Source organism: Plectrocnemia conspersa, unplaced genomic scaffold (genome assembly GCF_051122295.1).
Source record: "Plectrocnemia conspersa isolate PC_06_02 unplaced genomic scaffold, ASM5112229v1 ptg000005l, whole genome shotgun sequence".
In the NCBI taxonomy this organism is placed as follows: Eukaryota; Metazoa; Arthropoda; class Insecta; order Trichoptera; family Polycentropodidae; genus Plectrocnemia; species Plectrocnemia conspersa.
Window position 1 is genome coordinate 22,567,274 of NW_028277169.1, and position 13,491 is coordinate 22,580,764.

At 28.5% G+C, this 13,491-nt stretch overlaps 1 protein-coding gene across 1 annotated transcript; it reads right to left on the minus strand.

The window, feature by feature from the left end:
* Positions 1 to 1,176: 1,176 nt before the first annotated feature.
* On the minus strand, positions 1,177 to 11,668 carry LOC148235177 (transmembrane channel-like protein 5). The gene is made up of 14 exons (XM_088186651.1): positions 11,596 to 11,668; positions 11,035 to 11,276; positions 6,341 to 6,503; positions 6,127 to 6,274; positions 5,806 to 6,057; positions 5,495 to 5,643; positions 5,193 to 5,343; positions 4,905 to 5,128; positions 4,712 to 4,829; positions 4,418 to 4,527; positions 3,320 to 3,610; positions 3,104 to 3,262; positions 2,901 to 3,034; positions 1,177 to 2,831 (listed from the first exon to the last, which is right to left on the minus strand). The coding sequence occupies exons 2-14, from the start codon at positions 11,270 to 11,272 to the stop codon at positions 2,596 to 2,598; spliced, it is 2,373 nt and encodes a 790-aa protein (XP_088042777.1). The 5' UTR covers positions 11,273 to 11,276; positions 11,596 to 11,668; the 3' UTR covers positions 1,177 to 2,595.
* Positions 11,669 to 13,491: the final 1,823 nt, after the last annotated feature.

A 13,491-nucleotide genomic window follows, 5' to 3' on the forward strand; every position in this document is an offset into this window, starting at 1 on the left:
TTTTACGCATTGGTCTCGATTTCACAAAATTTCCGAGGACCTTTTTTCAGTTGACCCGGTTTAGAGATTCATAATTATGAAGCTTATTAAATTTTAGAACATTTTGTAAATGCCACTCTTTCCATTAAGGTTAATAAAATGTCATTTTCTTAAATAAACATCAGCTTTTAATAAAGGACCCAACATTTCTCGCTGAGCGGCTATTTAAATAAAATGCCAAGTTTTGACTAGATTTCGAAAAATTTCTCGCTGCGCGACTAATTAATGAAGTCTTTTCATTTACGAATTTTTAAAATAAAAAAAGCTTAGATCACATCACTGCAAGCAAAAGGGCACATGCAAAGTGCAACAGAATATCCAGGTAAATAGTAATATAAAAATTGCACTTTTTGAGAAAATTATTTTTTAAATTTTTCACTTTAATAAAAAACCTACAGTCTAAATTAGACAGGATAGAACCAGAGCCATAATTAGGATATCGTGCGCCTATTGACAAACTATTAATACTTTCCATTTTTTATTTTTTCTCTTTATTATTAAAAAGAATATATATTATATATATAAAAGATTATTATATTTTATATGTATTATATTTTCATGAAGATTTGTTTTAATTGTATTTATAAATGTTCATCTTCACAAATGCGACTTCTTTCAATTATATTCCATAACTACATGCAAAGTACCTGGTTCTAATGTTCGGGTTTTTACACGAATAATATTCTTTAGCTCAAAAAGATATCGAGGCTTAATGGCAAACACTCGTTTTTTCAAATATCCCCACAAACATAAATATACAATGGTAAAATCAGAGAAACTGAAATTTTTTTTTTTAATTTTGACTCTGGTCGAATGGGCAGTTGCATCGTCTTGTACAAACACAACTAAGTACAATAGAGCACCCATGCTCCAAGTTTTACGCGTAGATTTCCTTAATAATATATTTCCCAAGCTTACATTTTTAGAATCTGAACGAAATATAAAATAATATATAACCTCGAAATAGATATTTAAAATTTAAATGATAAAGTGATTTTTCACAAACAGGACGATTATAGGAATTTTTATGCAAATTATTGAAATCCTCTTCTACATCAAAAGAATCTTAAATTCATGTAATGTTTTTATAAGCTGTTTTAGAACGATTTCAATAAAATAAAATAATACAGTTTAATATCAACTTTAAATAATATGTTTAATTCTGTATAAAATCAACACAAATTATCAGAAAGTAAAGACAGTTTTTTTACCGATTGTATATTATATTAACAGATTCTGAAAAAATGACAAGTAATAATACATAATTTTGCAGTCTTATCTAAATTGTGTAAAAATTACAATTTCAACAAAATAATTATGTTTTTAAATAACAATAAAATGAATAATTTTATAGTAACAGTCTTATAAAATGTTAATCGACATTTGAGTAACAAGTGAGATTTAAAAATATTTTATTTGCACTAAATTGACTTGATAATTTCTCTATACGATAAAAACATCGCAATTTTATTGTACATACAATAAATATCCAGTTTATATGTATTTATTGCACAATTTAATAGTAATTTTAAAATGCTAATTATAAAACAATCACATACCTCTATAATTAATAAAGGAGATGTTCTTAAGAATATAAAATATTGAATACATGATTAAATATACAAACAGACATATATCACTAAGGGTCAGATCGCGGTTGCATTTTAGTGCTTACATTGCATAATTCTAATAGCAAGTACAACAAACATCCACATTCTGAGAATGCGAATCAGGGATCCGACTCTTTTATATCACATTAAAAGTGGGCAGATAATACTATAATGAATAAATAGATATAAATTGAAGTTTTCAATTTAAAATATAATATATAAATAGTGGCTTTTTCAAAAAAATCTCAAATTAACATAATCTCGAGACACCGATACAATTATAATATAAGATTGGTTTATGTAGATTACTCCTTATAATTTATGTATTATGTAGATTTAAAGTCTTAAATCTATATTGAAGATACGATCCTTTAAAATTAAAACAATATCCTATTAGCCCTTTGGATAAATAGTGAGTGATTGATAGATCACTTATTTGAAAATGTCTCAATCTCCATTCTTTCCATATATAAAATGCAAGTTATATATACAATATTTAAAAAATATAAAAGCTATGTAACTAAAAAAAAATACCCCAGCCTTTTTCATACAAATCTGTAAAAATCACAATGGGTTAAATTTAGATTACTACAGTACCCTTGACTTTTAGGTGTTCTATAGAGAAAAGTCTTTTAGTTCCATGTAAAATCAGAAATCAACATTTTACAAAAATATCTAAAAACAAAATAACCGAAACAGAAGTGAATATCAATAACAAAGATAATTTTTTGTACACTATAGAATTACATATTAATATAAATAAATTTATATAGAAGATTGATATAAATAATCTTTACTAAAAACTAGAAATTGAACAACAATTTTTATATTGAAAAAATGCATGATATTTTCAAATGAAAATTTGGATATCTAGTCATTCTCTATGATACAATTTAATAAATGTATTTAAATGTAAAAAAATTACTACATATATACATAAATTTAACTACTCATTATTCACAACATCAACATTTTCATAATTATGTCTCCTGTCAGTGCCTGAAGTGGACGGTCTATTTGAAGAAAATCGAAACGAAGAAGATAAATTGTGATACTCCTCGTTTCTTCTGGGGCTCATTTGATAGTTAGAATTGTGCGGTACTCTCATATTAGACTCGTTTAACGACACATCAGGATTGTTGCTTTGAGTAAGCGTATTGTGCCTTTGATTGTAGACCCAAACTAAAAATTTAACAATTCGTTACATGTTATATATACTAAAATTTAAAAAAAAAATGATTTAAAATATACCTCCTTCTGTTACGTTTTTGATTGCGTTCAATAAAAACTCTTTATCTTTCGATTGAAGAGTCAACATGTTGCGCAACTGATTCACCATCATTTTTTCAGCGATTGATTTCGCTCTCAAATAATACGTTGCTACACTGAATTAATTAAAAATATTATAATTAACCATTCACTGTAATCATATAAAAAAATATAAAATTATTTACCACATTGCTATTAAAACAATGGCAAGAATTCCAGGCTTTGTTAAATACATCAATATTGAGAAAAAAACGTTATTTTCTTTCAGGTTTAAAACGCCTTTGAGCAACGATAGATACATGTAGCTTTCAGTTTTAAAAGGACCGCAACCTCCAGTTTTAACACTGAAAAAATCAAAATTTAATCTAATGCTTAGTTAAATTGAATCATTTAAATCTTACCTCACAAATGTATAACCCAGAGTGATCAATATAACGAGTAACGAGAAGAAGACTAGGAATAAAAATACAGTCTGCATTTGAGCCGCTCTCCATGGTTTTGTAGAAGGTCTGCAATTCCACAAAACCGTATATTGTCTGATGTAAAATAAGATAGCCATCTTCAGGACGACTATAATGCAAAGCAGCGGAGAGAAGAATAATCCGATTGCCATTAAAGTTTGATTGTAAATTAAGTTGAGGGTGTTGCGAGCTATGTCAAATTCTGGTTCATCTATTTTTGATGGTAGACATCTAAAAATACATTGAAATTATAAGTACATATACAGGATGGTTAAAAATGAAAAAAATCTTATAAACACTACATGAAAATACAGCATAAAGGATGGTACTATTAGTGTACAGTTTCAATTTAAAATGCTAATACCTCATGAATTATTAACACTAAGTTTAAAACATTAATCCATGTTTAGATCTAAATGTTGATTTTAAAATCGAATGGAAGATTGCAGGCAGCTATTAACTATGATGAAAGTCACATCTAAATATTTAAATAAAAAAAATCGAAGAACTGGAAATTTACTTAACTTTTTTGTGACATTAATTGTATAAAAAAAAGAAAGACGAGGGTACGAATCCTATATGGAACTTATTGTTTTTTAATTTCAATCGTGTCTGGGATATTGGAATTAGTGATTAATATATAATTATAATTCCGATCAATCATCACAGATTAAGTTTTCTTAGATTTTCCTAATTTCACGGATAAATATTGTAATGATTAATTCAAATCAAGCTACATCGAATATATTAGGTATAAAAAATATCTAATAATGAGCTAATTAGGCTTAAAGAGAATATCATATATGTATGTATGAATACAAAAACGTGACTATATTTTTCTCAGGGTCCTAAGGTGCAACTGAGTAAAATTCATAATAATACACATTTCTGTATATCGGGTGGAGGGGGCAGGAGGGCTTCTATATTTTGAGCAGGATCAGAGATCTTTAACAAATTAAAATCAAATCAATCTCATTAACTTAGCATTAACTATTCATCAGTACTTAATATATAAATATTCATAATTAATAAACTTACTTGTTAAGAATCTTTTGTATATATTCAATCAACGGCCAACATATAAGCGAAATTAAAGAATCAAATATGATCAAGCGATACACTTCTTGTCCTAGAGAAGTTTCCCAGCACTAAAAATATTAAATTACAATTGAAATTTTGATATTTATTGATATAATTAAACCATGTGCAAAAATGCTTAAGTCTCAAATAGTTTTTTGAATATAAAGTAGAATAAAGATCTCCATATAAAAGACAAAATATGACTCATGCTTATTTTCCACACATGGTTTTAATTGAGTATAAATAATGCACTTCTCTATCTGATTTCAGCCAAAATATGCAGAGAATAGTTAATATAACAACTTCAATGGCAAACGTTCTCAACAGTGTTACATACAACACGGTTCTTGGATTGTTATACATCTCAAATCTAGAAGAATAATAAATAATTAATATATATAAAAATACATTGTAGTTTGATATATAATACTTAATAATATCCTACTTGGTTAAGGAACTGAAAATAATCGGCACAACAAGCATGAAAGCTGATATGATCAACGCTAAATTCACAGACATCTCTAGATAGATCAATTCCCACATAACAAATCCTAAACCGATTAAAAAGGCCAACACTATAGTGTGTGATATAAATCTGTTACAAAATAATTGCGATTTTCTCTTCAGAGATAAGTTTGAAGTTGTCTTATAACTGTCGTTTAACAGCTCCTATAACACATATTAATTATAAATCTTCGTTACATAATATGCCATAATTATATTGTGGATTTACTTTAATTTCATTATAAAAACTCTTGGACTTTATAATTGCTGTTTCTTCAGTTGCTATGCTAAAGTCCCAAGCGCAAAATATTTTATTTGCAAAAACATTTTTAAGTCCACTTGATGTTTTGATGAAGTTTTTTCTATACGACTTAGCCATTCTATAAAATGTATTCATATAAGTTACAGTTAGAGATATATTATATTAAATTATGAATTGCGGCAAAAAAACTGAAGAATTAATAAGCTAATTTGATCAATATAATACTTCGGCGTTTTTGACGCAAGTAATATAATAAAAAGTTTATTTACTTTATGGAGACTGATATAAAAAATATTATATAGACAAAAAACATTGTGAAAAAATATGACGCCGGGATGCTATAGTATTGGTTTTTGATGATGCTCAAAACATTCGTTGAATAGAATCCATAATAGAGTGTCGTGTTCGTAAAGTAACCCTGAAATTATAAATAATTCAGTGATTCATCAATGAAACTGATGATAATATGAATTATTTAATTAACATACCAAAATCTATTACTCTTTGGATTGCATTAAATAATTATTTTTTATTAATTTTACAAATTAGTAATTATTATACAGTTATTAACAAAACTCACGTGACCGGTGAATATGTCCGAGAAACTGAACGAAGCAGGAGAGGGTACATCTTTATAGTAAACTGCGTATAGAGCTTGCGGAATAATTAAAAAGGACAGCAGCACTATACTGATGAGCAAGTTTATGACAAAGAGCCAACGCAAGAATCGGAAGTAAGTTGCGACTCCAGAGCCGAAGTGTCCTTCGATCTTTTTGATACTGTAATACCAAAACTCAAGTGAAAATAATAAGTTCCTCATGCTTTGTTGGCGCTAAAAGTGAATATTATATATATTACACAATAGTTCATTATATGTAGATATTAAAATTAAAAATATTACTCTCTTCCACCAGAAACTCCATTTATATTTCATTCGTTTGAAGCATCCGATTGGTTTGCGTTTTGATTTTTGGCTCACTGACGCCGATAGTCTGGCTTTTACACTTCTTTTTATGGTCAAAGATTGAGGTATATCGCGAAGAGCTTCACTATAATTATAATGATATTTATCTATACAAATAAAACGATTTTCTATTTACTTGAACAAATCATACATTCTTAAAGCTTCTGCATCTGGAGTGTCTTCCATTAATTCATGATTTTCTTCGATTTTATTCACTATCTGTGATACTTGACGGTCAGAATTTTGAGAGTCAGTATCATCTTGCAATAAAAAATGTTCATCCATGTTGTTCATAAATCTATCTCTGACTGTTCCTAAAAATGGTATTATTCTGTAATTGTGAGATATTAGCCAATTTAATAGTTTTTAAATTCAAAACTTTTGATATACAAAGTCTCCAGTGCAAGAATATGTTAAATGATATATGTATATAGATATTTGTAAATATACCTGTATTTTTATAATTTATAACAATAATAAAAAAAGTTTGATGACATGAAAACATTAAAAAACACATGATTATGTTATTACATATATGTATTTTCGTCTTTCTTATACGTATTTTTGGATTTTTAACAAGAAAATTATATTCAATTGCAAAACCTATTTTTTTACAAAATAATTAATTTTATTGGAAATTTTCTCATAATAAATCGTTATTAAAAAAAATCTTGGCATACTAGAAGAAAACTAATAACAGATTTTAAATCAGCGCATAACTTGAATTATAAGTTAGCTAATTGGATATTTGTGGCAAAAAATGTTCTTTAGTAGACATACAAAATATTAGAATATGAAGGATGTAAATTAAAATAATATTAAACATTATTTTTACCAAAACAAATTAAATGGTTAGTGATTACTTAAGAATAACTAGTAAATAACTTGAAAATAAAACGGTCAGTAATATAATATTATTAGTATATGGTCCAATAATATAATTTCAATAAGGTAATAATTCTTATGTTACTAAAAAAAATCTCCAAAATCCATTGTCCTCTATGAAGTTGAAAAAATAAAATGGGAAATTACTACATTGTACTCCATTCCCTAGTGAAATTACTATGTAATTATTTATATTACATAGTAAGTCGCCTATCACCCGAAAAAGGTAACGGCACTTAAAGAATAAGTATATGGTCAGTTATTAACTAAAATTATAATATTTAAATAATGAATTAATTTATATTTATATTTCATTAAATAATTAATTCTATATTTTATATTTAATTGATAAATAAATTTATCAAGTAGACAAATTTTTATATTTATTTTAAGGGATGAGTCAAGTCACTATAAAAAAAAATTAATTAAAAACCGAGCATTTTATATAATTACTGACTGTTTAAATAAATAAAACATGTACTGCATGTCATATACATTTTATTATTATATATTTAAGCATAAAAATTAATTTTGCATGCATACATATATTATTTTACTTTATTTTAAAAAATAAAATCTATGATAAAAAAGCAGCTGAAATTGGAGTGTAAGGTTACATTCAAATGGATTAATTATATATTAACACTTTACCGACCGGCAGTTTCACTACCAGACTTACGCTAAATACCGGCACCTTTTCGCAAATCTTCGCGAATTTTACCTTTTTTATTTAAATTTATGTATTTTTTGATACGGTCCGAATATTTAGTTGAATTTTTCTAAACATGTTAAAAATGTATCAATGCATCAATTTAAGTCATTATTAGGTGGTTCTCAACATGTGGATCGCCGGAAATAAAAATGAATTATTACATTTCCTTATTATTAGATTTTTAAAATGATTATCTTGATTTTAAAATTATAAAAATGAATAACCTAGAAATTTAAATAAAAATAATTTAAATTGAGTCATCCAGCGGTTCTCAAACTTTTTCAAATTTAAAAAAACTTTTTTCAAGCACACTTTTTTTTCGTATTGTGATATTTTGTGCAAATGATTATCTACAAAAATGAGAAATGACATTTTTACTAATATGAGTTTACTGATATATAATTCAATTGCAATAAAATATTCACTCACCATTGTAATTCGCTCCATCGTAATGCGAAATCTTCCAGGCACATACACAGATATTGTACATTGTCTTTCACGTGTAAATCACTTTTCACAATAACTATTTATATAATGCAAGTTTAAAGTGCACTCACCATTATAAATTTCTCCACACTAATACGGAATATTTCAGGTACACACTTTATTATTATTCAATGTCTTTCCCTTGTAATTCACTTTTCACAATATTTAATTCTAAAATAATACCAATACGAATTATCAAAAAAATAAAATTCAAAATTCACAAACGTTATTTTTATTATTTACCTAGTAATGTTTCTTCAAATGATACGAGGAGAAACATTCACCAACATGTAAAGCTACTTTACATTCTTTGTACATGTAAAGAGTATCTTTTCTTATTTTATGTGCGATACAAACTATGCATCTTCTTCTTTTACGCTCATTAGTAGATGATATCCTGACTAATTGGTGTTGTTTTAAACTGCCTGAAAGCCTTTGAAATGAGGGAGCAGTGGCGAATGTGGATGTCGGTTGTGAATTTTCAGACATTTCTGAAATTGTTGGTGTTTCTGTTTCTGGTGTTTTTTCCTCTATCCAATATTTTGCTATTTTCATTAAATAATCATAAAACTTTATATTGCTGTTTGAATTTACACTTCTATACACTGTAAATGCATTGAATAATGCACAGTTAAATAAATACATGGCCACTTTTTTCGTCCATTTTTTAGTTTTACGATATATTGGATAGTACGAAAGGTATTGATCAGCCCGATCTACTCCCTTCATGTATTTATTGTAATCAATTATACAAATTGGTTTTTTTATACGCAGCCCAGTTCTTCTGTCAGTTTTTTCAGTGTTTACAATATTTGTATTATGGATTGTTGATATCATTCGAATATCTCTACTCTTTACTGTTTTCCACAATTGTAATAAAATTTCCCCGTTTCGCTTATATTTACTTTCAAATATTCGTAGTTTAGCCTTTTTTAGAATATCCGGTAAGCCCCACATATTCTTATTTTTTTCTTGTATAATATTTTTAACTTCTTGTTTGTACTTATTCCAAGTTTGAGCACTGTATCTATTTGTTTCTTCTGCAATAATGCGGAACAGGTCATCACCGATAAATTTTTCGGCGATTTCTTCAGGGCGCGTGATATCAACATCAAAAGTTGCTCCCGACAATCCTTCAAATGGCTGGTTATGCCTAGGTGTATCAGTTTCACACCAATCTAATGGAATATCATCATCCTCAGTATCTTCTCCATCGCTAATAGGCATCATTACTCGAGGACGATTTCTTTCATGAACAATCGAACTTGTATCACTATCACTAAAGTTTTCGTTATCACTGGGAATATTTGAATCATTGTCCGCGTAATTTTCCTCTACAAAACTATCTTCTGCCATTTATTTATTTGGGTTATAATTATATTTAAATAAAAACTATATTTTTAACACTTTGTTATATAAAATACACTGTATTTATATTTTTATAGACACTATATTTTATAAAGAGGCGTAAGCGTAATATTTTTAAAGAATCACTGCAGCACAAAGTTCCTTTTATTTATTTTATTTTTTTATTATTTTTAGAATATTCACTCGAGCACACGAAAACAAGATGCGATTTACACGACAGCGTTAGCTAAACTGAATTATTATTCATATTTTTTTAAGTGCATCATTTTATTTCTTATCTCAAAAGAAATTCCCAATTTCAAAAAAAGAGTCACTTCTGAGAATCACTTCCAGTAAATCGGTGCTATCTCGTGATAGATAAAATTCACTCAATAAAATAAACGGTCGAAATTTCCAAATTACAGGACAGAAAAAATACTATATAATCTCGCTAATCTGTTAATTTATAAATTCGGGAAACCGGTACTATCTAATAGATTAACTCACAAAAAATGTTAGTGTACTTAAAAAAATGCAAAGTAGAAAGAATTTACAAAATATATTTGATATAAATATATATTTTTTAAATGGATTTTCGAATTTGTATAGATAAACAGTACCTGATTATATTATAAGACACAAGTAAAGAAATACAAAGGCAGCTCAATTATATTTGAACTATATCTTTATTATATATGATTTTGTTGTTAATTTTTACTGATAACACTGGGAAGATATTTTGCATACTTGCAAAACAAAAATACCGTCGAGAATATTTGGGAGCATTTGAAGAAGAGATTGATAAAATCGAAATAACCACTAAAAGAGAGCTAATCGAGAAGGTGATTCGGGAATAGAATCATACTTTGAACCTTCAAAAATTAAACAACGTTTATAAAGTAAATTCAGGCACTTATTTAATCTAAAGGACATACAAAATATTTTAAATATAGTCCCGAATTGCATAGTGAAAAATATTTTTATTTTTGTTTTGAATTAAAAAAATAGAATTTATGACTTCTCACGACTAAATTAGTTCTTTTTCAATAACTAATGCTATAAAAAATAATAAAATAGCAAAAAAACGAATTTCTGCTTTAAAAATTATAATATATAAACAAATTATAATATATAGACAAACGTGTCTAATAATAAGGCCAGGCACAGTAATTAAATATTTTTTTTCAATATCAAATGAAACTTCATACTAATATTTAATTTTTTTCAAAAAAAATCTTAAAAAATCTCTAAGCATATATTTTTAATTTGATAACAAAATCATAGCTACCGCTCACTCCATATGGCGTGCGCGGTATTTAACGTTCGGCAGGCTCGCACTCCATATGGCGTGAGCGGTCGGTAAAGTGTTAATGGTAAAAAAGTGCAATCTTATTGTGTTATTAAAAAACCCATACCAAATTGCGTAACACGTCTTGAGGGAAGTATATTAGCAACATCGTTAGTGGCATTCCTATGAAGGGATCTCACTCTTCTGACAGTCATAATGTCGTCATTAGTCCAATTCACTCTGCCGTCGTTTACATAATTATAATCAGTGCTCATATCATTTGGCATTGTTCGATTGCGCATTTCAAACGACTCGTAATTATTAGCCCTATTAATGCGAACATGCTTTTTAGTGTGTTTCTGCATGTTTCTATAAAAAATATTGTGATGTTAATTATGTGTAGGTATAGATTCCAATACTAAATATGTAGATGGTTGAGATCATCAGATAAACGCAATCTAATCAACGGAATTTAGATATTGAACGGAAACGATGCTAAAACAATGATTTGTGACTCATGGCAATTATGAGATTAATGTAAAACACTTAGATCAATATTAATAAATTATGAAAAACGAAGGTTTAATACATTATTTTTAAAACTCTATATGTTTAAAATTAAATATATGAGTAAAAACTGTCAAAAATACTATTAAATGATGATAAAACGCATATTGTGAAGTCTCACCTGATTTTTGAAGCAAAATGTCAGAGAGCCGTCATGTCAATATTGCCAGTAAGTAAAAAATATTTAAACCAGAAAATAAATATTGTGAAACTAAAAGGTGGATATCTATAGAAATTTTAGTAACATATTTTATAATACATTTGCCTATTATATTTTTTATAATAGAGGAAAATTAAAAAAATAATAAAACATTTCACTAAAAAATGTTATAAAACTCAAAATACCAATAATTGTTATCTTGATAAACTAATGAAACGTTTTTTTTGCGTTTTTTCACAAAGCGTTGGCCACTCCTGTTCCAGAGAATATACGTAATGCCTTCACTACACTCTCTGGAAGTTGTCCGAACCGAAGTTACAACTGAAGTCGGCCGAGACCTTCAACTTCGAGTAAGCGACCACACTGCCACAAATTTCATATGCCGTCCGGACGGCGGCCGTGAGTGACGTCCGTGAACGACGTCTGAACGGCGGCTTCTGTCGCGTACAGTTAGGTTACTGTCGCGTAGTAGATAGGAAAATGTACCAAATAATCGCAATTTTTAACTTGTCATTTTATTAAGTTTGTGTGGGCACTCACCAATACAATATCAGTAAAAACTTTTTGGTCGTAAATATTCAATTTCCGCAAAATCTTTTTCGGCTTTTGCAAAATGCCATAAGGCATAAAAATGATACTTCAGAATACGAACACCACATCTGTGAATATCCTAGAATTTGTCGCCATTGATTCTAAATAAGAATTCGTTATGGTGTAACATTGATATAAACCGATCTAGGAAAATACATAAGGATATTCGAATCGATTTTTTTAACAAAATCAAGTATTACTAATTATTTTTTAATTAGTTAATTTTATATGAAAACAAATATAATAACGATATATGTTAGAAGAATATACTACCAAAATATAATTAATCCCTTTTGGTGCCTTAAAATATTCAAATATGTCAGTAAGAGTCTGTTGAAGTCTCCGATAAGCATGTGATATTATAACTTGACAACGTGACTACGATGCAGCGCTCGACATACGTGTTGACCATTGGACGCCTACGCGCATGCTGAAATTGAACCGAGTTACTCGTTCTATCTCTGTTTGCGAAAAACCATATCATTATCTCTCTCACTGTCGTCACTTAACACGCGAGAGAGCGAAAGGGGGAGTATCTCACCGCTCGCGCTCGAAAGAGCAGCTCCGACTTCGGTTCTTTTGACTTCGGTCCGTTTGCCGACAATGTTCGGAAGCGCTCATAGCTGGCCAAGTTGACTGAATGACCCCCACTTTACCTCCAGTTCTCGGTAATCTCGGACAACTTCCGAGAGATTTTGGAGCGGGCAGAACCGAACTAACCCAGAATTAACCCACTATATTCTCCGTCCTTGGCCAACCTTGGCCAACTTCTAGAGAGTGTAGTGCAGGCATAAATTTATGTAAATAAAACTTACATTTATTCTCTAGAAAGCATTTTTATAATTGTATACCAGTAGCTGGTTTATTGGACTCTCGTATATTAGCAACATCCGCTTCATTGTAACAAATGATGTGCTTCCCGATTCTGACACTGAAAAGCTAGAATATAATTATATTTTTTGAAATAAAAAGGGGAAACTTAAAGTTTGATTATTTAGACAAAAATAAAATCGGAAAAATATAATTGTCATCCAAGCGACACAAATAATGACTAAGAACCCTCTTTTCAAGCACTGTATTCATTAACGTATGCAGGTATTTGGCTTTCAGATAACGTGGCTGTATCATCAGCAAAATGGATTTAGTTTATTATTCCGCCGCCTATACGTACTTATATTTAGTAATCGACTTTCTAAACTTAAATATAAACCGTTAGAGATTTGGCAGCCTCGTAATTGCCGTTTCGCATTTAGCTTGTTTGTCAAT